At 43.0% G+C, this 26619-nt stretch overlaps 1 protein-coding gene across 4 annotated transcripts in view; it reads right to left on the bottom strand.

Annotated features, from left to right (window-relative positions):
* pikfyve (phosphoinositide kinase, FYVE finger containing) overlaps positions 1–26335 on the bottom strand; it is a 158262-nt gene extending 131927 nt beyond the window's left edge. For all 4 annotated transcript variants that reach the window (XM_028808040.2, XM_028808042.2, XM_028808041.2 and 1 more), the window contains exons 1-6: positions 26203–26335; positions 19935–20132; positions 10892–11074; positions 7368–7486; positions 2699–2870; positions 2344–2551 (exon numbers count right to left, since the gene is read on the bottom strand). In XM_028808040.2, coding sequence (XP_028663873.2) covers positions 2344–2551; positions 2699–2870; positions 7368–7486; positions 10892–11074; positions 19935–20115 — 863 coding nt within the window. In that variant the 5' untranslated portion in view covers positions 20116–20132; positions 26203–26335. The remainder of the gene's footprint in view (positions 1–2343; positions 2552–2698; positions 2871–7367; positions 7487–10891; positions 11075–19934; positions 20133–26202) is intronic.
* Between the last annotated feature and the right edge of the window lie 284 nt (positions 26336–26619).

Raw genomic sequence — 26619 nt, 5'->3', positions numbered from 1 at the left:
TGGTCTTTTAAGTGTCCGTGTGGGCTAGGGAAGCATCTGACAACTACACTGGACCAATGACTGTGGCCAAAGATGTGACCTGAGCTGTGAGCTGTGCCACCCGGCCTCCCTGAGATAAAGTCCTTCATCTCTCTCTGTGTCTTCTGAGCTCCTGTCATTGCGACTAACAAACATTTCTACAGCACATTTTCATACAAATGGGGTAGCTCAAAGATGTCAAAGAAGTAGTTACGTACAAAAATAAATTAAAATGAAAGAATAATAATGCATAAATACTGCAGTGGGCTGGCGCCCTGCCCAGGGTTTGTTTCCTGCCTTGTGCCCTGTGTTGGCTGGGATTGGCTCCAGCAGACCCCCCATGACCCTGTGTTAGGATATAGCGGGTTGGATAATGACTGACTGACTGAGTAATGCATAAATAGTATAGAAAAAAATAAATACTGCACACTTGCATACATAAGATAAATAATTAGGAAAAATAGAGTCCTAAAGTACAGAACTGTAAATGACAGTCCAAAGAAAAAGTAAGTTGGGCAGGGCAGACAGAAAAAAATAAAGATAAATAAATAGGTGGACAAAATAAATCTACTCTCTCTCTCTCTATTATATATATATATATATATATATATATATATATATATATATATATATATATATATATATATATATATATATTATCTTTCCGTATAATATGCCACTGTGGCTGTTTGTTTGTCTGTCCAGGAATTTAAATCACCTGTTGCTTGTAAACAGTTTGAAATATTGACCTGAAGTTTGGTACAAATATACTACGTGACGTCTACTATCCGCTTACGGGGTGAGGATTGACTTCCAAGGTTATTTCTCTTTTTAATTTTATTTTATTGTAGAATCAACTCTCAGCAGCGGCCAGCAGGGTGGCGCATGCATACGGGCGCCGTTCTCATCCCTACCACCTTCGCCGTCACTTCTCCTACCTCTTCATTTCTTAAATCATTCTTGAGGCAGATTGAAGACTTGAGTGCCAGCTTTGTGAAAAATTAAGGAAACGTACTAAATAATTGCAACACAAACACTGACTTAATCAGTTTTAACAAGAAAAGATGCTGACGAAAGACGAGAAGAAGTGGGCCGCTAGGGTGGAGAAAAGAAGAGCTGATCAGGAAGCAGCAAGCGCATCAACCTGTGAGCAAACAAACGATAAACGTACAGAGAAAGAGGAGGAAAACTAGGAATGGTCAAGTCAAGTGGATTCACTGCACGTTATCGTTGAAGCTGTGCGCCGTTACTGATATATATATTAAATCCTAAGCCTAAAAGTGCAACGATTTTGTGCAGTGATTTTATGTGACGTTTTTATGTCACGTCTTTTGTCACACTTTAAATCAGGCTTATTTTAAAACCTACATATATATATTTGTTTGGTATCATTCTTTTCAGAATTTATCAAACTTTAATGTGATGTCGTTAGATTTTCAGATTGTTATTCCGTTTTTAAATTATAAACTAAAATATCAAGAAAATCGAGCATAGTGGACCTCAGTTTAACGGGAATACTGCAATCGGTACGAGAGTAAATATTTTATTCTCATTTCATGATTTTTACTCTGTTAAATAATAATTACATTTTTCTTTTACATATTTATAGAATTTTGTGATTTTGACATTTATGGATTTTACTAATATTCCGGCTGCAACTGGGGGTTGGGCACCGAAGGCGCCAGGCGGGCTTGCCCCCCCTAGTGAATAAATAAACCTCCCGCTGACGATCGCACCCAGTGATGCAGGGTTCAGTGCTATTTACTCAGGGCAGCTGTCCCTGTCACTATTCGACCTGCGCTATATAGCAATAAGCTTAATATACTTAATCCACAAAATACTGAAAAGTTTAATTTTAAGGCATGCTGGGTGCAAATCCAGCTGCAGTACGTGTCGGGTACACTCTAAATTATTCACACATGTGCGAAGAAAACTGGGCAGTGCCATCAAATGTGAGGTGGAGTGCGCTGACAACGTGCATAACACAAATCAAGTGGGTAGCTCAGATCCTCATCCAGCACTGGCTACTGTAATTTCACAGTGGCCTCGCAGAGCATCATGGGCCGCTGGGACAAAAAGTTCACCTAAGCTCGTAGAACAGCAAATTTTCAGAAAATAAAATGGTCAACTAAAGTCATTGGTGACTTCAAGCTCACTGCTGATCAACCTTACCAGTGTCCAACAGACCCAGGCAAATCCCATTTACATCATAGATGTCAAGCAACGGTGGAGCCTGGCAAGGGTCTGCTGGGAAGTGAGGCTGCGTCCCCTACGGTATACAATTCCATGCACATACCAATAAAGTCCAAGCAGATTACTGCGTACCTCTGCCAAGGAAGATCCTCCTCCAAGAAGATATTGCGACTGGCCTTCCTGCCCCCAACAGGCGTGCGCGGCTCACTGGGCTCCAGTGCGGACACAGAACAAGTCGAGTCAGATAATGCACTCAAATCCTCTCCAATTGAGTTGCTGTCTCCAGAGTGGGCATAGTTCAAAGCTATCTTACGACAATAAGTGCAGGCCCTGAGGTCTCCTTTGAGAAAAATGCACAGTTAGACAGAGTCAAAAAAAAGAGCTGATATGCAAACAATACGCACAATTCATAGAAAGTGAAACTATAAGCCAATACATAAATAGAGAAAAGCTGGCAAGCCTTCTGAACAGAAACATGGATTCATACCAGTATAGCCCATAAATTTGCCAGGGATCTCTTGGTTGCAACAGCGGCTGCAGAAAATCTGTCCGCACAGTCGGCAATGGTGTCGACGCCTGAAGGTTGTAAATTTTTCATTGCAATCGTAACATTCTTTACATTGGCTATCTGGCATCCAGTACTGTTTCAGGTCGCTGTCCTGCAAAGAGAATGTCAAAATAATGAGAACGCTGATGCAGTTATGGAAGGCTACCTATGAATACTGCAAAGAGGGTCACTTGCTGGAGGGCAGGTGGCCCAGGACCTTGAGAATTGGTGCATTTAGAAACCTGACTGTCCAGCTTGTAGTTATGACAGGCCCAGGAGTGGGAGGATGGCCAGCTGGTGGAGGTCATCTGAATGGCAACTGTGTCTCTTATAACAATTCATGGACCCCTCCAAACGGTGTGTTGTTTTGGAAACCTTGTTTAAACTTTTTAATTTCCTCTCCATGACTGTCAACTGGTCATATCTTAACCCTTTAAACACAGCCCCACTGTTTTGCACCCAATGGCTGGACCAAACCATCTTCTTCTTCTTTTGGCTGCTCCCATTAGGGGTTGCCACAGCAGATTATCTTCTTCCATATCTTCCTGTCCTTGTTATCTTCCTCTCTCACCCCCATCACCTCCATGTCCTTCTCTCAACACATCCATAAACCTTCTCTTAGGCCTTCCTCTTCTCCTCTTGCCTGGCAGCTCTTTCCATAGTACCCTTCTCCCAATATACCCCTCATCTCTCCTCTGCATATGTCCAAACTAACTCAATCTCTCCTCTCTGACTTTGTCTCCCAACTGTTCCACCTGAGCTGACCCTCTAATGTCTTCATTTCTAATCCTGCCCATCCTCGTCACACCCAATGCAAATCTTTAACTCTGCCACCTCCAGCTCTGTCTCCTGTACCACCGTCTCCAGCCCATATAACACAGCTGGTCTCACCACCGTCCTGTAGGCCCGTCTGTCACAAATTCATTCATATGGGAGACCATATAGAAAAAGTGTAGTCGTTTCTACAAGGTGTGACCGAAATGTCTGCAAACCCCCTTAAATGAAAGTCTGCAGTGTGCACTTTAATGGCAATGTCAGAATTGTTTGATTTGTAATGTTAAACTGTGGAGCAGAGGTCTAAATCAAGGAAAAATGGGCCTTTGTCCCTAACATTTTGGAAGGCTCTGTATATTCTGACAGAGTAAGATCTGCTCTTCAGATGGATACATTGGTGAGGGGTCTTCAGTAATGGATATCAATGCTAGAGATACTTATTTGAAAAGAGCAAAAGTGGAGAAAATGAATTCTGTTTTTTGTACAGCTTCAAAACAGTAAAACTAGACATATTACTTTAAGATATTTCATAACAATTTTATCTGGGTGTTCCCTGCACAGTCACTGACACTTTATTGTGTTTGAAAGCTTATTTAAACATCTATGGAAATAAGAATAACATTTAAAGTGCTTTTTTGCTTTGCGCCACCCCACCTTAACCTATTATCTATGGGAGAGGAGCGAAACCTTTAGATTTGTCAAAAATTTCCCGTTTTAAGCGGATCTCGATGTTGTAGGAGTCCCCTGATACCGAAAACATCAAATTCTCAATGATGTGTGTGCATCTTTGTGTCACCATTTCTTGAGGATGGACGGAAAAATCCCAAACGCAAACTTAAGCCTATTATGAAATGATGATGTGCCGATATGTTTTTTGAGCCAAATCGAACAAGAGAAAGAAGTGCTCTAGAGCACTGGTGCCGGACTCCGGTCCTCAAGGGCCGCAGTGGCTACATGTTTTCATTCTAACCCTCTTCTTCATTAGTGAGCCGTTTTTACTGCTAATTAACTTCTTCTGCTTTAGTTTTAATTAACTTGACTCTGGCCCCTTAGTTGTCTCTTCTTCCTTAATTAGTAGCCAAACAATGAGACAAACAAGCCACCACGTGACCAGCTCACCTGTGCCCATCACACAATATCTGAAAATAAAGAAAGGTGACGGTCTCAGTAAGGTTGGTCTCTCAGGTCACCAAAACATTTTGACGGTGTTCTTAGAAAAAACAGAAAAATCAACAAATTTGGAAACGAGAGCAGCAACAAGCCATTGAATTAAATAACGGGCTTAATTAACAGCAAGAATCAGCTTCTCATTAAGAGACTGTTTGGAGTGAAATTGGGTGGAGTTTGAAATCCCAGTTTAGCTGGTCACAAGTAAGCCCGCGATTTGCCAGCGAATCGGAAATCCAAGAATGGTAATCAGTTTCTGCGTGATGAAATATCATGGAGGATAGATAGATAGATAGATAGATAGATAGATAGATAGATAGATAGATAGATAGATAGATAGATAGATAGATAGATAGATAGATAGATAGATAGATAGATAGATAGATAGATAGATAGATAGATAGATAGATAGATAGATAGATAGATAGATAGATACTTTATTAATCCCAATGGGAAATTCACATTCTCCAGCAGCAGCATACTGATACAATAAATAATATTAAATTAAAGATATGCGGTGGTGTGGACGGTCGCGTCCAGGCGGCTGTACAACCTGGCGTGCACGCTTTACCTCAGGTTTAGTTCACAGGTCGTAGTCCATTTAATTCAATAACATGTATCCATACGGGCTCGTTTACAGGTCGTAGCCATACGGGCTCGTGTTTGTATTACTAATCGTTGAGCTCCCTCCATTTGGATACGTGCCTCCTTTGCCTGTGCTGTGTCAAAAGCGCGTTGTGGGCGCGCTCATTCATTGTCCGGGCGGCTGTACAACCTGGCGTGCACACTGCACCTCAGGTTTAGTTCACAGGTCGTAGGCATGGTAAAGTTTCCATTTAATTGAATAACCCTATTTGAACTAAAGCGGTTTCTTTGTGTGGGAGCCTTCGTTCATTAAGTCTAGTTTACAGGTGGTGTTGTGTCTCGTCTTTGTTGTTCTGTGGCTGTGTCGTTAGGCAGAAGTTGTTTACTGTTAGGAAGCACACTGAGTGGTGGCACAGTGGATTATTCGTGTTGGATCTGTGCCTCTCTTGCATGTAGTGTTTCAGAAACGCGTTGTAGGCGCCTTTGAGCTCTGTGTTGTTGGAGCCGTGACTCCTTTGCGTCCGCTGTTTCAGAAACGCGTTGTAGGCGCCTTCGTTCATTTTGTTTATCCATATGGGCTCGTTTTTGTATTTCCGTTACTTGAAGTGTTTCGTTTTGGAGCCGTGACTTCTTCGCTTGTGGTGTTTGTGAAGCGCGTGGTAGGTGCCTCCGTTTATTGTTTGTATCCCAAACATGCCACACAGACTGCTGGCACATACATACTACTGACTGTGGGAGGCCGCTGCATTTGACTGTGGGTTGTGGTGTTTGGGCGCCACCTACTGACTTCTGGGAAGCCGCTGCATTTGACTCATGGGGCGCATCGGCGCACTGCGCATGCGTGTCAGTGCCTCCGTGCATAAATTAAAACTGTGGTTTAGTAATGTAGATCTGTTGACTCGTTTCACGTCTCATTTCTGTTTGGCTGTCATTTAATGAAGAAACAAATCAATTCAGAGGTCTGAATCCTTAAAAACAGGACTATTAAAATGAAGGGAAAAGGAGTTAATTAGCAGTGAAAACCGATCACTGATTAGGAAAAGGGTTAGAATGAAAACCTGCAGCCACTGAGGCCCTCCAGGACCGGAGTTGGACACCCCTGCTCTAGAGGAGCCCTCAAATACCATAATTCTGCAATGAATTCTGAATTCTTCTCATCAATTGCTATCGTGATGATCTATTTTATGAGCAGAAAGATCAGCAGCAGAGTGGTAAATAATTCCTGAAATGTTAGAGAAGAGTTCGGCTAACTTAGCTCCCGGGGCGCACAGCCTACTGATGCTCAGGTCTGAATTTTTCTTGTAAAAAGTTACTGAATTTTGCAGCTTATTCTGCTGTAACTTTATGTGTACAATGTAACTAATTCACAATGAGAAACGTCTGACCTTTACTTTGAGGGTTAGAACATTGATATTGAGAGAAGGATGATGAACTTATAGTTGAATCAAAGTAGCAGAAAATACACTTATTATATTAATGGACTTTTTATTGTCATATTTGTTTATATTAGTCACTGAGGTTAATTCTATTTTATTGTAATTTTAACCTAATTTGCATGTTTATTCATATAAATGTCCTGTGGTTTAGTAATCTAATGCTGTGGCATTCTAGTCATAAATACAAATAAGTGTTTCAAGCCCACAAGCCAGTGAAGACCACCATAAAAAAAAATAAAATTGCATGAATAGATGGAAGGATAATTCAACAACATGCACTGCACTGCTCTGTTCTGTTCTTTAAGGATAATGAGAAAAAGTTTTAGTTTCATTAAGGCTAAAACCACAAAAGGCAAAACTCGATTTACTCAAAGGTGAAATGTGCAACATTCCAGACATTAAAAAAGTGAATATATTTGTATATCACGGCTCACTGTGTACACTATCCCGGAGGAAGATCCTCAATTTCTGTGTTTTTTTATTTCTTTAAATTAAACATTCAAGTCTGTGGGACACTGCGCTAGACGTCACTCCGATGTTTAAATCCGTCTCTGTAACTTTACACCCAGTCTCATTCAGACAGCAGTGCTTGACAGATTTCTCCCCCCCCCCCCCCCCCCCCACGACCATCAGGTCTTTCCACCTACCTGACTCTTGCCTTCCATGATCTCCTTGAGGCGTTTCAGGACGGTGCTGATGCTCCGCAACTGGACTGCCGTCCGAGGGTCATGTCCACTAAGGGCTGCTTCTCCTTTCCGACGACCTTCTAAAGTCACATAAGAAATGAGCCACTGTTAATGCACTCTTGAAACTCGGTGCTTTCGGGTCCACACGCCAGGAACAAATGAGGCCGCACAAAAACGCTCAAACTTTTCTTGTTAATAAGACGCCTCAGCTTAAGCCAAAACTAAACAAACCTTGCAGCAAAAGATTTTAGGGACAATCAAACAGAATGTGATCAATGTCCCTTTGTGGATGGTGATAATCCCTCTTGTATTTACAAGAATGGTTAACCTTAAATTAATACTTAACTAGAAAAGTGAAAAAAATACCCCAGTCCCTGAAGTCTGATTCATTATCTTGTTAAGTATTAATGATATGACTTCCCTCCCATTACCATAACCTTTCAATCTTTTACAGTAACTGGAACAAGTGTACATTTTCTTAGGCCTAAGCCACCCTTTATTTTCTAATGAAGGGATTAATGAGGCTAAGGAGATAGTCCTGCGAGGAGATTATTTGCATATTACCAGTGTCACACATGCATGTAAGAAGGTCACCCTCTGGGCTTATCTAAGGTATGGAATACCACCCCGGGACGAGAGGGCGTGCTGGCACTAATCATGCCCTCAAGCCTTCCCCCCACAGTGCTGAGGAGACGCCCAGTGAGAGCCACTGACTCCGCCCCTTGCAGTGCACCACCTATAAGTTCCAAGGTCACCAGAAGGAAGCTGTCATTCTGTGATCAGAGCACTCCACGGGACAGAAGTCTGTGACCTGTCACCACAAATAGTCTTCATCTAAGCCCTAAGACGCCATCTGCATTTTGATTTGACTTCATTTGTGTCACACAGCGCCTGTTTATTTTTGCCTTGAGAATGGAATGGGGAAGACCAGGTTGGTGCCTGAACATTTATTTTCTCCACCATGTAATTTTCACTTGACCACACCAAGCTATACATTATGCTAATTAGCATATTAAAATCTACCCACCCCTTTTCTTTCTTCTTATATACCATATAAGCTATACAATATGCTAATTAGCATATTAAAATCTACCCACCCCTTTTCTTTCTTCTTATATACCATATAAGCTGTACAATATGCTAATTAGCATATTAAAATCTACCCATCCCTTTTCTTGTGTAATAGAATAGAAAAGGGCATTTCCCAAACTGTTTCCACAAGGCTGGAAGTATAGCGTTGTCCAAAATGTCTTGGTATGCTGAAGCATTAAGATTGCCCTTCATTGGAAGTAAGGGGTCCAGAACCAAACCCCAAAAAACAGCCCCACACCTTTATCCCTCCTCCACCATACTTCACACTACACACCTCCGACTTTGTTTCCTCTTTGCACCGCCATCACTGTTCGTAGCCGCATTGAAGCGTTAATCTCCCGCACATGAAGTTGTGATTGTCTCCTGTGAACTCCCAGTCATGCTGCACCTCACACTGGCTCACTCTTCATACAGTGGGTGCACCACGTCATGTACCGCATTGAAGCAATAATCTCTCCCATGAAGTTTAGAGCTTGCTGAAGCGCTAAGGGTGGGAATGTCACCATATAATTCCAGATCGCGCTTCACTTTGCACCACATTACAATCACACATATTTTGCATAAAGGTACAGTTCCTGTTGTGCGGTGGGAACAAAGCACATGAAAGTGTTGTGGGACCACAAGTGGCTCAGGGCCTACATTGTGTAGGAACTCATAATAATTTTCATGTGTTTTATAAATATCTTTTGTCAAATTGACACTTTATTTATAGGTTTCTGTCGCTGGTTTGCACGCAGCAAATTCATTTTGCTTAGATGTGTGACTGAGCCCTGTATAAATAAACCCTCGCATAACAGTACGTGTGCTTCTTGCCTTACACCCTACTAGCCGTCCCCCGCGGCTTCGCCTTTGGAGTAGTGAAACGGGACAGCGAGGAGGGTCTCGCCCAGCTCTCTACTCCTGACGTCACACTTCCTCCTACCCTCGGCCCGCAACCTCCGTCTCGGATTAGTGCAAATATCTCACTCCTGCAAGCGAACTCTGATTCTTAGCGCATTGAGAGAAATCGCAAAATCAACCGGAATGTTGAAGCAAATTATAGAAAAATCCATTAAGTTGTTCTCTCATTCACTAACTAAGCGGAGTTAAGGTTAAGCCCCAAGGCAGACGCGTGAGTGAGGAGGGCCCCGCAGCCCGGTGAGTCTCTCTGGGATTCTCTGGGGTACCGCAAGCGAACTGTGATACTTAGCGCGATGAGAAAGTCGCAAAATCAACGGAATCCATCCATCCATCCATTTTCCAACCCACTGAATCCGAACACAGGGTCACGGGGGTCTGCTGGAGCCAATCCTAACCAACACAGGGCACAAGGCAGGAACCAATCCTGGGCAGGGTGCCAACCCACCGCAGAATCAACGGAATGTTCAAGCAAATTATAGAAAAAAACCCGTTAAGTAGCTCTCTTGTGAAAAGCGGACTGACATACAAACGGGTCTAAAAAACTATAAGAAATTTCGCGTTTGGACCACAAAATTTTTTAAACCGTTTCTTAGCGAGCACCTGTGGGCCGAGGGTCACCTACATTTCAAATTTCAAGTCCCAAGTCCTCGTGGTTTGGGAGATTTCGTGATGAGTGAGTCAGTGGTATTTGGCTTATATATATATAGATTACTATTATTATTATTATTACTTCTGGAATAATACTAATAATAATAATAATAATGCAAGTATTCTAACTTCAGTAAGATAAATAATAATAATTAATAATAATTCTTTGCATTTATATAGCGCTTTTCTCACTACTCAAAGCGCTCAGCAACTGCAGGTTAAGGGCCCAACAGAGCAGAGTCCCTATTGATATATTGAGGGGTTTCTCACTGCTTTAAAAACTAATCGGACTACGTAACACGCATTACTTTTAACACGTTACCCTACAGATCTCGAGATTGTGCTGCTGACCTCAGCACTTTATGTTCAGCTCATCAACACAAATTTAGGTATTTCTAAGACATTGAGGCAGATTATATCGGCCAGGAGAAGGAATAAAGTGAACGGCCGAGCATTTGCCTCCGGAAATTTATTTTGTAGACGTCTCTACCCGTGGCTGATAGTGTGTGTGAAACAAAAACACGCAGAGGTTGTACAGGCAATGGACATGGGCAGACTACAAAATCCTTAGCAATAACTCAGTTAAGGGTTGACATCGGCACATAATCGGGTTATTTTACGGAGAAAAACCTGGTTTCTCAGAGGCCAATAACCTGATTTCTCTATTCGGAATAAGGCTTTACTGTACATTACATTTTAGAAATCAGGTTTCTGTGACTAACTGGCTATTGAATCACAAGCTAATCCTCCAAGTCACTCACAATAAACCCTCTGTGAATATTCAGCAACATCCTAGCCGGTCACGTCTTCTTCTCATTGCTGTGTGTGAGTTTCGGATGTTTTACCTGAAACCGCAGAACTGCGTCTCTGAAGATCTGCTCCATGTTGTTTCTTATGTGCCACCGGTGACCTCACAGACTGCGATCTGCTTGAGTGACTTGGACTGGACCAGGGTCCTCTTGGCATCTGCTGCTGGTAACCAGATGCCACCTCAGCCTTCCCTGGTGCTGCAGCAGGCCTGCCCTCATCTAGCAAAAACAAAAAAATAAATAGGAAAGCCAAAATAAAGCAGAGTACAGTACAGTCACACAGTTACTTTTACAGCTGGAACAGATACTGGCAGTTAAGGGTAACAATAAGATTTTTATTTTTAGTTGCCAATAGTAACTCAGAAATCAACCACTAAGACCTCAGCTAAAAACACAAAGGGTGTCAGAATCTGGGGAGTCCATGAATTCATGAGGGATAAGACAAGAGTTTCATTCAGTGCCCTTCTTTGTTTGAATTTGGCACATTTCATTTTCGTAATTTTAAATGAGAGCTTATTAATTAGTTAACTGCTTGTAATCTCCTTTGTTTAGTAGTTAAAGATTAAAAATTGGTGCAAATAAAATGGAAATCTCCAGTAAAGGGAGCAAGGAAGGGGCCATCAAATTATTATTGATATTTGTACTAGTGGGGCAAGGCCCCCTTGCCGCCTTTGGTGCCCAACCCCCAGTTGCAACCTGGCAGGCCACCCCACTTGCGGCCAAAATCACGAAATTCTATAAACATGTAAAAGAAAAAATATTTATTATTTAACAGAGTAAAAATCATGAAATGAGAATAAAATGTTTACTCTCTTACCGACTGGAGTATTCCTGTTAAACTGAGGTCCACTATGCTCGATGAGTATTTATAAGAGACGAAATAAACGATTCATTCATTTTAACTGACATTCTTATTGATAAAAAAACGTTTTTTAAAATGACTCATTTAAATAACAGAAAAAAATCACAAAAAAACTAAAGTGGTAAGCAATGGGGCATCATAACTCGACCTTCAGCTAACTTAATCACCGAAATACAAACATTTATGTTATGAAGAGATTCTTTTTTTTAATAGTTTCTTCCTCTGAAAGAAAGTTTATTTGATCAAAAATAATGTAATTTGTTGAATTAAATTATTAAAATAAATTATTGAAATAATGATTTATAGAAATTAAAAACTATGACTTTCTTGATATTTTAGTTTATAATTTAAAAACGGAAGAAGAATCTGAAAATCTAACAACATTACATTTAATCACATTAAAGTTCGATAAATTCTGAAACGAATGATACCAAACATATATATGTAGGTGTAAAAATAAGCCCGATTTAAAGTGTGACAAAAAAAACATGACATAAAATCGTTGCACTTTTAGGCTTAGGATTTTATATATGTAGGATAGATTTATTTTGTCCACCTATTTATTTATTTATTTTTATTTTTATCTGTCTACCCTGCCCAACTTACTTTATCTTTGGACTGTCATTTAGAGTTCTATGCTTTAGGACTCTTATTTTTTACTAATTATTTCTCAATCTTATGTATGTAAGTGTGCAGTATTTATTTTTTTCTATACTATTTATGCATTATTATTCTCTAATTTTAATTTATTTTTGTATATAACTATATATATTGTGACAGATAGGGGGCGCTGTCGTCCCCTTGAACCCTCAGATCAGACGCCAGATACCAGATAAAAGTCCAAATGATGACTTTATTATAATAATAAATGTGCACAAGCACCTCCACTATACTTCAATAAATCAATACAATTCTCAATAATCAATAATCCTCCACACCTCCCAGCAGCTCTGTCACACCTCCTCCCAACTCAGCTCACTGCTGGGATTTCCCACAGTCCTTTTAAAGTCCTTGACCCGGAAGTGTTTCTGTCCCTCAGTCCATATGACTTTATAACATTTCCAGGTCAGGTGAAAACTCCTTTTCTTCAGCCCAGAAGTACGTAATTTCCTCTGTCCCTGTGATTAGGACGTACTTCCGGGTTATAGGTTAAATACAAGTCCTTGAGCCTCCCTGCAGCATCCTCTGGCGGCCCCCACGGTATCCAGCAGGGCTGTGAATAAAGACTCCAATGTCCATGATGCCCTGCTGGCATTCGGGGCACTTCCATATTGCAGGGAAGGGCTCCATCTGGCAGCTTGGGGGTATTGGCCAGGAGAAGCTGCCAGGCCATATTTCACAATATATACAGTACTGTGTAAAAGTTTTAGGCAGGTGTGAAAAATTGCTGTAAACAAAGAATGTTTTCAAAAATGGAAGTGTTAATCTTTTATTTTCATCAATCAACAAAATGCAGTGAATGAACAAAAGAGAAATCTAAATCAAATCAATATTTGGTGTGACCACCCTTTGCCTTCAAAACAGCATCAATTCTTCTAGGTACACTTGCACACAGTTTTTGAAGGAACTCGGCTGGTAGGTTGTTCCAAACATCTTGCAGAACTAACCACAGATCTTCTGTGGATGTAGGCTTCCTCACATCCTTCTGTCTCTTCATGTAATCCCAGACACACTCGATGATGTTGAGATCAGGGCTCTGTGGGGGCCACACCATCACTTCCAGGACTTCTTGTTCTTCTTTACGCTGAAGATAGTTCTTAATGACTTTGGCTGTATGTTTGGGGTCGTTGTCCTGCTGCAGAATAAATTTGGGGCCAATCATACGCCTCCCTGATGGTATTACATAATGGATAAGTATCTGCCTGTATTTCTCAGCATTGAGAACACCATTAATCCTGACCAAATCTCCAACTCCATTGGCAGAAATGCAGCCCCAAAAGTTCAAGGAACCTCCACCATGCTTCACTGTTGCCGGCAGACACTCATTATTGTTCCTCTCTCCAGCCCTTTGACGAACAAACTGCCTTCTGCTACAGCCAAATATTTCAAATTTTGACTCCTCAGTCCAGAGCACCTGCTGACATTTTTCTGCACTCCAGTTCCTATGTTTTCGTGCATACTTGAGTCGCTTGGCCTTGTTTCCACGTCGGAGGTATGGCTTTTTGGCTGCAACTCTTCCATGAAGACCACTTCTGGCCAGACTTCTCCGGACAGTAGATGGGTGTACCTGGGTCCCACTGGTTTCTGCCAGTTCTGAGCTGATGGCACTGCTGGACATCTTCAGATTTCGAAGGGTAATAAGCTTGATGTGTCTTTCATCTGCTGCACTAAGTTTCCTTGGCCGACCACTGCGTCTACGATCCTCAACGTTGCCCGTTTCTTTGTGTTTCTTCAAAAGAGCTTGAACAGCACATCTTGAAACCCCAGTCTGCTTTGAAATCTTTGTCTGGGAGAGACCTTGCTGATGCAGTAGAACTACCTTGTGTCTTGTTGCTGTGCTCAATCTCGCCATGACATGAAACTGTCTTCCACAACCTCACCTTGGTAGCAGAGTTTGGCTGTTCCTCACCCAGTTTGAAGCTGTTTCTGTTTCAGTTAATGACTGTGTTTGAACCTCCGTGTGACATTGATGATCATCAGCACCTGTTTGGTAGAATTGGTTGATCAGACACCTGACTAGAATCCTACAAAATCCCTGACTTTGTGCAGGTGGACCTGTAAGAATTGATGCTGGTTTGAAGGCAAAAGGTAGGAACACCAAATATTGATTTGATTTCGATTTGTCTTTTGTTCGTTCACTTAGCATTTTGTAAATTGATAACAATAAACAATCATTATTTATATTTCTGAAAGCATTCTTTGTTTACAGCATTTTTTCACATCTGCTTAAAACTTTTCCACAGTACTGTATATTTATTATATATATAGAATGAAAACCTGCAGCCACTGCGGCCCTCCAGGACCAGAGTTGGACACCCCTGTCTAGACCAAGCTAGGCTCAGGCCGCCTTGATACTTCATTGTCTATCCGGACATAAAACTCACATGCACTTTTAATCGATTTCCTGCCCCTCAGGACATACAGAAAATCTTTAAACTAATCTGACAAATTTAGACAACCAAGCATTCCAAATGAAATGATTAACTATGGAGAATCCAACAGCCCTGCAAACAGTAAAAGGTTTTATCAACCAAAAGGTATTAAGTTTATCTAAGAAAACAAATCTGAAGGGCCCTGTAATCTTGTTTTGACCCATAACCCCCTTTGTTTGCTCTGTCAAGTGATTTGTAATCGTTTACAAGGGTGTGATTTAAAATAACGATTAACTGACTGACAGCCATGACACCAAAATCAAATACTGCTTAAGCCACTTCAGAGGGGGTGAAGGCTGACAAATTACAAGATGAGGTTGGGAGCAGACACTGATAGGACGTTGCTGCACCCTCCACACGTCGAACCACCCAGATTGGGAACAGTGCGAGGTTTCTGACAGTGGCTGGAGTGCCAATCCTGCCACCAACCCCCAAGTTTGCCCTCTAAGTTGGAGGACCTGATGAAGATGAATGTCATACCCACGTCGGAGCAATTGCTGGTTAAGGGTCTTGCTCAAGGGCCCAACAGAGTAGAGTCACTTCTGGCATTTATGAGGTTCGAACTGGAAACCTTCCGATTGCCGGTGCAGATCCCCAGCCTCAGAGCCACCACTTTGGCCTAAGGCTGACAATTTACAAGATGGCTTTCAATGAAACACATTCACAAATGGAAAGGACAGCATTTCCACTGCCATAACGGGACAAGCTGCCAATAACCTCAATCAGCTGCCCAGTCTTGAAGCAGGACCAGCAGCCATAGCACATGCACTTCAGAAGAGGTCATCCACCTGAAGCTAAGCCTGTTTGTTCAGCCCTGGCCAGTACTTGGATGGGAGACCATCTTGGAAAAGCTTGGGTTGCTGCTGGAAGAGGTGTGGGGGGAGGCCAGCAGGGGGCGCTTACCCAGTGGTCTGAATGTGGATACCAGTGCAGTGAGAGCAACACCACTGTTAAAATGGGATGAGGCATAAAACCGAGGTCCTGACTCTCTGTGATCATCCCTGGGCATCCTTCATAAAGGGCAGGGTGTGACACAATGTCTTGGTTAAATTGCCCACCATGGCCTAGTCATTCTGTCTCCCTAATCATCCCCTGCCTCTAATTGTCTCTCTCTCTCTCACCCCTTCACCACCTAACAGCTCATGTGTGGTGAGCGGACTGGCACAAAAATGGCTGCCGTCCCATCATCCAGGTGGGTGGTACACATCAGTGGTGGTTGAAGTGGCTCCCCACTCCCTGGACATACAGTGTTATGAAAAAGTATGTGCCCCTCTTCCTGATATGTTGCAAAATGAGTACTGATGTTGCGCTTTTAATAGCACAGGTTTCCACCTTCCTATTTTCCCGTGAATCTCATTATTCTTCATTTTGTGAAGTCCTGGACACTGACCTTAGCTGAAGCTAGAGAAGCCTGCAATTGTTTGGATATTCTACTGGGATCTCCCATGACGGGGCAGAGCTAAGCAACTAGAGGCCAGTAAGCTTAACGGGCATCACAGGAAAATTAATAGAAGGAATTATTAAGGATGCCTCGCAGTAAGGAGACCCGGGTTCGCTTCCCGGGTCCTCCCTGCGTGGACTTTGCATGTTCTCCCCTTGTCTGTGCGGGTTTCCTCTCACAGTCCAAAGACATGCAGGTTAGGTGGATTGGCGATTCTAAATTGGCCCTAGTGTGTGCTTGGTGTGTGGGTGTGTACCCTGCGGTGGGCTGGCGCCCTGCCCAGGGTTTGTTTCCTGCCTTGCACCCTGTGTTAGCTGGGATTGGCTCCAGCAGATCCCTGTGACCCTGTAGTTAGGATGTAGCGGGTTGGATAATGGATGGATGGATGAATTATTAAGGATAAGATTGAGCAACATCTGGCAATGACAGGAGTGTCAGTGAACAGTCAGTGTGGGCTCAGAAGAAGGAGGTCGTGTTTTACTAACAGGCTGGAATTCTATGAGGAGGCAACAAAAGGATACGACCAGAGTGGAGGAGATGATGTTATTCATCTGGACTTTCAGAAAGCATTTGATAAGGTGCCACATGAGAGGGTGGGCATCAAACTAAAAGAAGTGGCAGTTCAGGGTGATGTTTTTAGATGGGTGTACAATTGGCTCAGACACAGGAAACAGAGGGTGATGGTGTGAGGAACCTCATGAGAACTGGCTGATGTTAAGAGTGGTGACCAGCTGGGGGCAGTGCTATTTTTAATACAGTATATAGAAATGATTTAGATAGGAATATAAGTAACAAGCTGGTTAAGTTTGCAGATGATACTAAGATAGGTGGATAAGCAGATAATTTGGAATCCGTTAAATCATCACAGAAGGCCTTGGATAGCAGACAGGCTTGGGCAGATCTGTGGCAGATGAAATTTAATGTCAGTAAATGTAAAGAATTACATAAAGGAAGCAAAAATGTGAGGTTTGAATACACAATGGGAGGTCAGAAGATCAAGAGTCCACCTTATGAGAAGGATTTAGGAGTCATAGTGGACTCTAAGCTAACGACGTCCCAACAGTGTTCAGAAGACATTAAGAAGGCTAACAGAATGTCAGGTTATATAGCGCCTAGACGTGTGGAGTACAAGTCACAGGAGGTTCTCCTCAGGCTTTATAACACACTGGTGAGGCCTCATCTGGAGTCCTGGGTGCAGTTTGAGTCTCCAGGCTACAAAAAGACATAACAGCACAAGAGAAGGTCCAGAGAAGAGCAACTGGGCTGATTCAGGGCTACAGGGGATGAATTAGGAGGAAAGATTAAAAAGCTGAGCCTTTACAGTTTAAGCAAAAGAAGATGAAGAGGAGACCTGACTGAAGTGTTTAAAATGATGAAGGGAATTAGTCCAGTGGATCGAGACGGTGACTTTAAAATGAGTTCATCAAGAACATGGGGACACAGCTGGAAACTTGTGAAGGGGAAATTTCACACAAACATTAGGAAGTCTTTCTTTACACAAAGAATGACAGACACTTGGAATAAGCGACCAAGTAGTGTGGTGGACAGTAAGACATTGGGGACTTTCAAAACTCGACTTGATGTTTTTTTTGGAAGAAGATAAGTGGAGAGGACCGTCGAGCTTTGTTGGGCTGAATGGCCTGATCTCGTCCAGAGTGTTCTAATGTTCTTAAATGAGCTGTCGCAGTGAACTTGGAGGTCCATTTGGTGGGCCGGAATGTGCCACTTTTGCAAATGTCCTCCATTTGAGGTAATGGCTCACTCTGTGGTACGCTGGTGTCTCAGAGCCTTAGATATGGCTTTGTAAGCCTTTTCTAATTGGCAAAGCTTCAACCATTGTTTTTTTTTCTTCTCATCTCTTTTGGAACTCCCTTTGATCGAAGCCTGGTGTGGTGAGGAGTTCACTTCCATGGTCAGGGTCAATATACAGAGACATTCACATTCAACAGGGCTGGCTGTGTTTGAATTATCACTGAGCTTTGGTCTGCTGTTTTGAGGGAGTAACTAAACTAAGGGGGCAATTATCTTTTCACACAGAAAATACGGGGTGTTGGATACCTTTATTACCGTATATACTTGCGGATAAGTCAGGATTTGATTTTATTGTATAATTTCTGGTATTTTATAATGTCAGTCATATAAGTTGAATGCGGAAAACTCCCGCTATTGGTCCAAAAGAGTATAATATGCTAACGCCCACCTGAGAGAGTGTCACAGATGACTGGGGTCATTACCTGGCTGGGATGCCTGGAGGAACCGGAAAGGGACAGTAACAGCTTCCGGGGCACAAGGGGGCAGCCGCCCTGGATAAAAAGAGGACCACAGGAAAGGGACAAAGAGGTTTTGACCTGTTGGGAACCGTGGCCACCGCCTCATGGGACCTGGGGAACTGTCACTTCTGCCACACCAGGCAAGATGGCGGATGAACCTGCCAGGGATGCCCGGAGTGCTTCCGGGGCAAAGGGCAACACTTCCGCCACACCAGGAAGTGTGGCCGGAAGATCGTATTCAGCCACCTGCAGCACATCCGGGCGGGAATAAAAGGAACCGCCGCCTAACAGTCGGGGAGCCAGAGTCGGGAGTGGGAGTTGGACGAAGATCCCAGGAGGAGAGTAGAGGTGGCTAAGGACATTGTGAAGTCTGGAATTGGGGTGATTATTGCGGAGTGCATTGTGTGTTTATTTGTGATGAATAAACGTGTGAAATTGATAAAGATGTGGTTTCCGACTCGTGGTGTCCGGGCAAATCTCACAAGAGTCACCACGGAGCCTTTTTTCTATGTGGATGTGGCATCAGCGTGTGCTCCCAACCTCTCTTTCTCTGTCTCTATTGTGCCTACGTGACCACACGGTGATACACAAATTATTCTGAAGCAACGTTTGCACTCTTATGTGTTTTTTGTATCTCGCACCTTCATACACCTTTATCGTAAGAGCATCCCTTATCTGTGATGGAGCGTTCGATCAGAAGAAAATATGAAACTGGTTTTAAATTAAACGTCGTTGAAGTGGCGAAAGAAATCAGTAACTGTGCTGCTGCAACAAAATTCAATGCGTCTGAGAAACTGGTGCACGATTGGAGGAGGCAGGAAGATGTAAAAAAAAAAAAATCAAGTGTCATATTTTTGAACAGGCGTAAAAGTCGGGGTCTGATTTTATGATCGATTTTTTGGGTTTCAAGACCCAACTTATACTTGAGTATATACGGTACTTAAATACATTAAGTAACAATTCAGAAATGCTGTTATAAGGTTCCTCTTGCTCCCTTTATCTAATATTAGATTTTGTCTGAACACCTGAAGTCATTCATTCTGACAAATTAAATGAGATGTCACATTAGCTGTCCCCAAGGGGGACTTTAAAACAAAAAACAACAACAGAGGATATCAGGAAGGGGCAGATATCCAGCTCTGCATGTTGCTTAAAGGAAACCTTTGCAATCCTCTGTAGTGACACAATTTTTCTACCCCAACAAGCAAGTCAAGTAATGCAGAGAGAAGGTCATTTATTTCCCACATCTACCATGACAGGAGCCTCCAGGATGTCAGTTGCTTTCCCATCTCTGCTGCAGACACCTAATGGCACATTTCTAATTTGCTCTGTGCACTTTAAGTACGGTGACAGTGACAAACTCAGCGCTAGCATGCATCACCGACAAGTTCGTGTCCTTAAAATGCCAGCTTACCTTTGCTGAAGCGAAAGAGGCTGACAAAGGAGCTGTACGCCGACTTCAAGGGGGGTTCGTCTTGCTCAGGAGTGAGCGGCTTAAAGTGGGTGAGATGGGAAGGACTGGTAGCGGAGTGCAGATTCTCAGAGTTGAGGTCCAATGCCGAAGCAGACGAAGAGGACATTTCATCTGCAGCCATCTCAAAATCCCTGAAATCTGAAAAAGAGAGAAATAATCCATGAACAACAATTCAACCTGACACATCCCCTTCAGATAAGATTGAGACATATGCAAGAAAAGTATAGGAGACAGAAAACCAGAACATTTCTGTACTGAGGACATGGTATTTGTGTTCACCAGAAAGATTACAAATCAGGAGACTTTTTCATATACTCAGATATTTGAGGAGTAAACCACAAGACAATTGTAGCGGTCCGGTGCAGCTAAGATTCACACCGTTGAAGAGACGGCGATTTATTTATTTTTTTTGGTGGAGATTCCAGGGACGCACCCAGCCTTGTCCCGACCCGCACACACTCGCAAGCAGAGACAAAAAAGCCACCAGTAATAAAACAGCAAATAAAGAATGTATTAAATAATAATAAATGAAAACAACGATCTCACCCCAGTCCCTTTACAGCGATGTACAATAAACGCAAAAACAAACCACAACAATAAACACTCCCTATAAAGTCCATGGAAAACGGCAACAGAGGAAATGCAATGATGGAGGTAGATAGTCCAGCGATCAGCACGTTGAATGGGAATGTAAAGATAGGCCTACTGGTATTTCCTGATGAAATGAAGAGGGTGAATGGGATCAGGAGCGCTCCTTTCTTCACAGGACAGTCCTCATATGCAGGAAGACACCAAACAGATCATACACCCAAAATGAGAGACGATCGAGGACAAAACAAGAATCCACAGGTATCAGAACAGAAGGTAGACAGACGGGAACTTCAGACACGAAACACAAAATACTCTTCTACTGTTGGTATCACTGACCCCCTTTAAAATGTCATGCTGGCCTCCTTGTACCCAACAGACCCTGCACCCTTAGAAGATGACCAATAACAGCCACTGCAGGGACTGCTGGGAGTTGAAGTTTCAATCCCCAGTAGCACAGCTACACAATGATTATATTTTTATATTACATACTTTAAAGAACCATCAACAACAAATCAAATCAAGTTAATAATATATTGAACAGTTATTATAAAAGTAAAGTTGAATAAATCGGACTGTGCAGCTGCATGAATAAAAGGTAAAGTACCACTTCTGGTTAGTGGAAATAGCCCAAAAGTTGATAGAAATCTACATTTTGTACCCCATACTTGTATGCAAAATCTGGTTGACCGAAGTGAACAAGTACTCAAGTTATTGTGTTTATACACAAACAGACATAATTCCAAAAATGGTATTTTCAGACTCATCAAAATCTCGAAGTGGAATTTTTGGACGATTCCAATACTTTCCTGATAATTCGTATATGAGAAAGTCAGGGAGGTCTAAAACATCCAAGATTCATCAAAATCTCGACAAAGAATTTTTGGACAATTACAATACTTTCCCTACACTTCGTATACGAGAAAATAAAAAAAAAACAATACTCACATTTGCACCCTGATTATATTTTGCGTGTATTATCTACTAGCTGTCCCCCATGGCTCCGCCCACATCATAGTGAAACGGGACAAACTTTAAAAATCAATAAAAAAACTTTATTAAATGTAATTCTGGACAAGCGGAAGGTAGGCACACTCCAACGTCAAACGTTGGCACTGTATCTGATGGTGTTCAGCTCTGACGAGGGGGGGGAGAAGAGCACGTAGCTGTGATATCTCTGCCAATGGGCAGCCACCCTCTAAAACACACGTAGCTCGGATCTCTCTCTCAAAAACGTTACTCCTTAACAATCTCTAGATGAGAATGTCTGCTGAACAAACAGGGGTCGCTAGCTAAGTGGAGGCGAGGTGCATTCCAACACGTGGCGAGGGGTAGAGCGACTCGAACGGAGGGTGGCGCGTGACTGAGGAGGGCCCCTCTCGCTTCACCCTCCCCTCGGCCCACTGCCTGTCTCTCGGATTCACGCAAATAAATCAGTGCTGCAAGCGAACTAGATACTTAGCGCAATGAGAGAAGTCGTAAAATCAACCGGAATGTTCAAGCAAATTATAGAAAAAAAAATCTGATCTAAATCCATTAAGTAGTGAAAAGCAGACAGAAATACAGATGGTGGATTTGATATATATATACTAGCTGTGTAAGCCTGTGTTGTAAAAAGCATGGGGTCCTAGAAACTATTGAAACTGAAATGTAGAGATGTCACGTAATTGAAAGGAACTACTCTGGGCGTCTCTCTCCTAGGAGGTTTCGTTTTGCCGATGTACTCGCCTCACTTCTGTATTAGCCGCTAAGCAAGTGACTCTTTCTTCGGAGGTTTCGCTTTGCCGACATGCTGGCCTCACTTGTGTATCCTCAGAGGTGGAGCCCTTAACCCGACTCCACCTCTCACTTCTGGTGCCGGACGGACAGACAGACAGACACTTCCACACATAGACGTTTATATAAATGACTAGCAGTTCCACGCGGCTCCGCCAACATTGTAGTGAAACAGGACAAACTTTAAATATCAATAAACAAACAGGTGTCGCTAGCTAAGCGGAGGCAAGATACACTGCAACATGCAGAGGTAGAGCGACTCGAACGCCCCACCCGGCTCCCCACTCCTGACGTCACACTTGCCCCTGCCCTCGGCCTGCAGCCTCTGTCTTGGATTAGCACAAATATATCACTCCTGCAAGCGAACTATGATTCTTAGACCAATGAGAGAAGTCACAAAATCAACTGGAATGTTCAAGTAAATTATAGAAAAAAACCCGATACAGACATTTGTTTTTTTTATACAGTATATCGTGGCAAAAGGCGCTATATGAGCGCTCAACCCGACACAGACAGATGCAGGAGGCACACTGATAAAACAAATGTTTTATTTTCTTTTTCTTCTGCCTGTGGGCAACACCTTCCCTGTTCCCACAGGCACAACAGCACAATCACCACAATACTACTTCTCTTTATCTCCTCCACTCCTCTCCAGAAAGCTTTGTCTCCCTCCTCCCGACTCTGGCTCCGGGAGTGGTGGCTGCTGGCTCCTTTTATAAGACCACCCAGAAGTGCTCCAGGTGTGGCGGAAGAACCGCCCACACGGGCTCTGGAACTACTGCAGGACCCCCTGGCAGCACCCCCGGATCCCAACAGGGTTGTACAGAACTCTGTCTCCCATGGAGCCCTGCGGGAATCTGAGGCACCACTGCCACCCAGGGGGGCTGCCATCTAGTGTCCTAGGGGAGGTACTGTTCGGATAATGAAGAGGCATCCCGGCCGGACAAGGACCTCGGCCGTGTGTGACAAAAGATAGATTATATATATATATATATATATATATATATATATATATATATAGACAGATAGCTAGACAGATGGACAGACAGACAGACAGATAGAAAGGCACTATAAGATAAGATAGATAGATAGATAGATAGATAGATAGATAGATAGATAGATAGATAGATAGATAGATAGATAGATAGATAGATAGGGCACAGTTTCAATAATTGATAGATGAATATGAAAGGCACTATGGAAAAGGGACTATGTTAGAAGATAGTACAACATATATGAAAGGCACTTTATTAATGTTAATTGTTATTTGGCTGATGCCTTTGTCCGTAGTTATTTACAACATTTGAGATGCTATTGGTTTCACTTCTTTTGTCTTTCCCAATTGGAGTGACTTGCTCATGGTCTCGTAGTGACGGTGGCGGAATTTGAACCATAATCTCAGGGTATGAAGTCCAAAGCTTTAACCACTACACCACACCGTCTGCGCTAGACAGACAGACAGACAGATAAGGCACTATATTAGATGACTGACAGATATGAAAGGCACTGTATCATTAATAGACAGAAGACAGATTGATATAAACATCACTGTATAGGAATATGGGAGGAAATACATAGATAGATGGATATGAAAGTCACTATACAATCAATCAACAGGCAAGCAGATCAATATGAAAGGCACTATATGATAGATAGACATGAAAGGCACTATAGCATTAAGAGACAGACAGGTAGATGTGAAAGGCACTATATACAGACAGATCAGGTACTATATTAGATGATTAATTGATATGAAAGGCACTATATCATCAATAGATAAACAATTGGATATGAAAGTCATTATATCAGAGATAGACATGAAAGGCACTATATCATCAATTGATAGACAAGTGGATATGAAAGGCACTGTAAAATAATAAACAGATTACCTTTTGTGATAACTTTCTTTACAAATTAAAAATATTACATTTTTAGATGAAGTCATTCATCTGCTGACCACAGCATAGAAACACAAGGCCTATCTTTCAGACAGCGTCTCGCTATTGTGAACACCTTCCAAAGATGTACCCCATCCACAGCCCTACTGAACATCCTTCCATTTTTTGCATTTGCCTTTTCCAGCTCCAGGATCCCAGCTGATAACACCCCAGAAGAATAAGACACAAGACAGGAGCCGATGCCAGGCTGGGTGGCTGGTGCACTACTTGGCAGCCTCGCTCGCACATACTGTACTGGGTGAATTTAGAGCTAACATTATTTTTATTACTATTTGGCTGATGTCTTTATCCAAAGTCACTGACAGCATCCTAGAGATAACATTTGTTACACTCCTTTCATTTTTCCAATTGGAACACAGGCAGGTGAGGAGACTTGCTCAAGGTCACCCAATGTCGGGAGCGGAATTTGAACCCACAACCTCAGGATTTGAAGTTCAAAGTCTTCCCCACTGGGAGGGATGCTAGCTTGCGAAAAACAACATGGGCAGCTTACCCAACCATGACCAGAGCAGGAGGCACAGGGACAACTACTGACCAATGAAGGTAAATAACACTACCTCTTAATTAAAGTTAAAACAACTTGACGTGTGTGACTGGCCACTAATGATTTTCTCTTTCTATACTGTTGCATTCATCCATCCATCCATTTTCCAACCCGCTGAATCCGAACACAGGGTCACGGGGGTCTGCTGGAGCCAATCCCAGCCAACACAGGGCACAAGGCAGGAACCAATCCCAGGCAGGGTGCCAACCCACCGCAGGACACACTCACACACCAAGCACACACTAGGGCCAATTTAGAATCGCCAACCCACCTAACCTGCATGTCTTTGGACTGTGGGAGGAAACCCACGCAGACACGGGGAGAACATGCAAACTCCACGCACGAAGGACCCGGGAAGCGAACCCAGGTCCCCAGATCTCCCAACTGCGAGGCAGCAGCGCTACCCACTGCGCCACCCATACTGTTACATGTCACATGATAACCTAATTGTAACCTCTCTTTCATTTTCTAATCCTCCATTATTTAGCACTAGACTAAAGCCACCCTGGAGTGCTGGGACTACAACAAGGACAAAACCGGGTCCATCACTGGCACACTCCTACATATCCATGCTCCCTCTCCTTTGACCCATGTCAATTGGTCACCTAACCTAACACGCAAGCCGTGGAAGCGTTTGAAGAGAACGGAAAATCCGTGCGCACCCACCGCTCCGATCTTACAGTATGAACGAATCTTTTCCAACTTGTGGTGACTTTGTCTTCGCTTTCTCTTAACGATTTGAGGATGCTCGAGTTCCATTTGCCCAGTCGTGATCCTCACTTACTCTGTGTTCGCATGCACCTCACTGGGTGGACACCCCCGGACACTAAAGTGCTTAGTTTGAAATAACCGACGAGGTTGTATCTATAAAGCACAGCGGGACGCACTCCTCAGAGCCGCAGCAGCTTTGATCGTGACGTGACAGCCCCGCTCCGGTCTTCTGATGTGGGCTAGAGAGAAGAGTAGCCGGCAGGTCTGGACTTCATTCTTCTTCAGCTGTGTTTACTTTGTCTGTGCCCGAGGAGGGCCGCTCCCCCAGCTCCACGGGACTCGTCACAAGGCCCAACAGAATTTCCATCACGAGTCAGGACACTGCTCTTTCAAATGTTAAAATGAGGCGAAAGACATGCAAGCGTAATAATCAGAGCCAAGCTGGGGCAGCACGACTGACGCTTAATGTTCCAGCTTGAGGTAAGTCAAAACGAGCCGATGGGGTCAACCTGGCATCACCTGATGTCACCCGGTATGGAGGAGTGCAGAATGAAAGACCGCTACGGCACGGCAGCGCCTTTTTGCTTTACAAACATTCCCAATAAAACTGACAGTACAAAAAAATGCTTACCTCTACATCGAGAACGTTCGTTGACACGCAGACTTCATTTGGTAACGGAATGTTTAGGCGGCCGCGATCTTTATTTTTCTTATGTAAACCGCACTTCCTGTTTCTTGCGCGTTGTCTTTACACTCACGTGCCGCCCAACTAGACTCGACCAATCCATCTGATGCGCTATCGTCTGACGGTACCCGCCTCCTGGGCGGCAGCCAATCAGAACGGCGTACACTACGAGCGACTGGGGCAGTCACAGCTCACTCCAGTGAACACTTTTGACAGCATATTCGCTATTTTGACTCTTTATTATGGACAGTCGAACTAAAATATTCGAGGATAAATGGTACGTTTTGATTATATGCGTGCATTTTGTCAAATTATCAGTAAGACTAAATAACATTTTCGCTATTTTGACTGCTTATTATGGAC

This window comes from Erpetoichthys calabaricus, chromosome 8 (genome assembly GCF_900747795.2).
Source record: "Erpetoichthys calabaricus chromosome 8, fErpCal1.3, whole genome shotgun sequence".
Taxonomy (NCBI): domain Eukaryota; kingdom Metazoa; phylum Chordata; class Cladistia; order Polypteriformes; family Polypteridae; genus Erpetoichthys; species Erpetoichthys calabaricus.
Note: the sequence above shows the minus strand (reverse complement) of the source record. Positions and strands in the feature narration are given on the sequence as shown.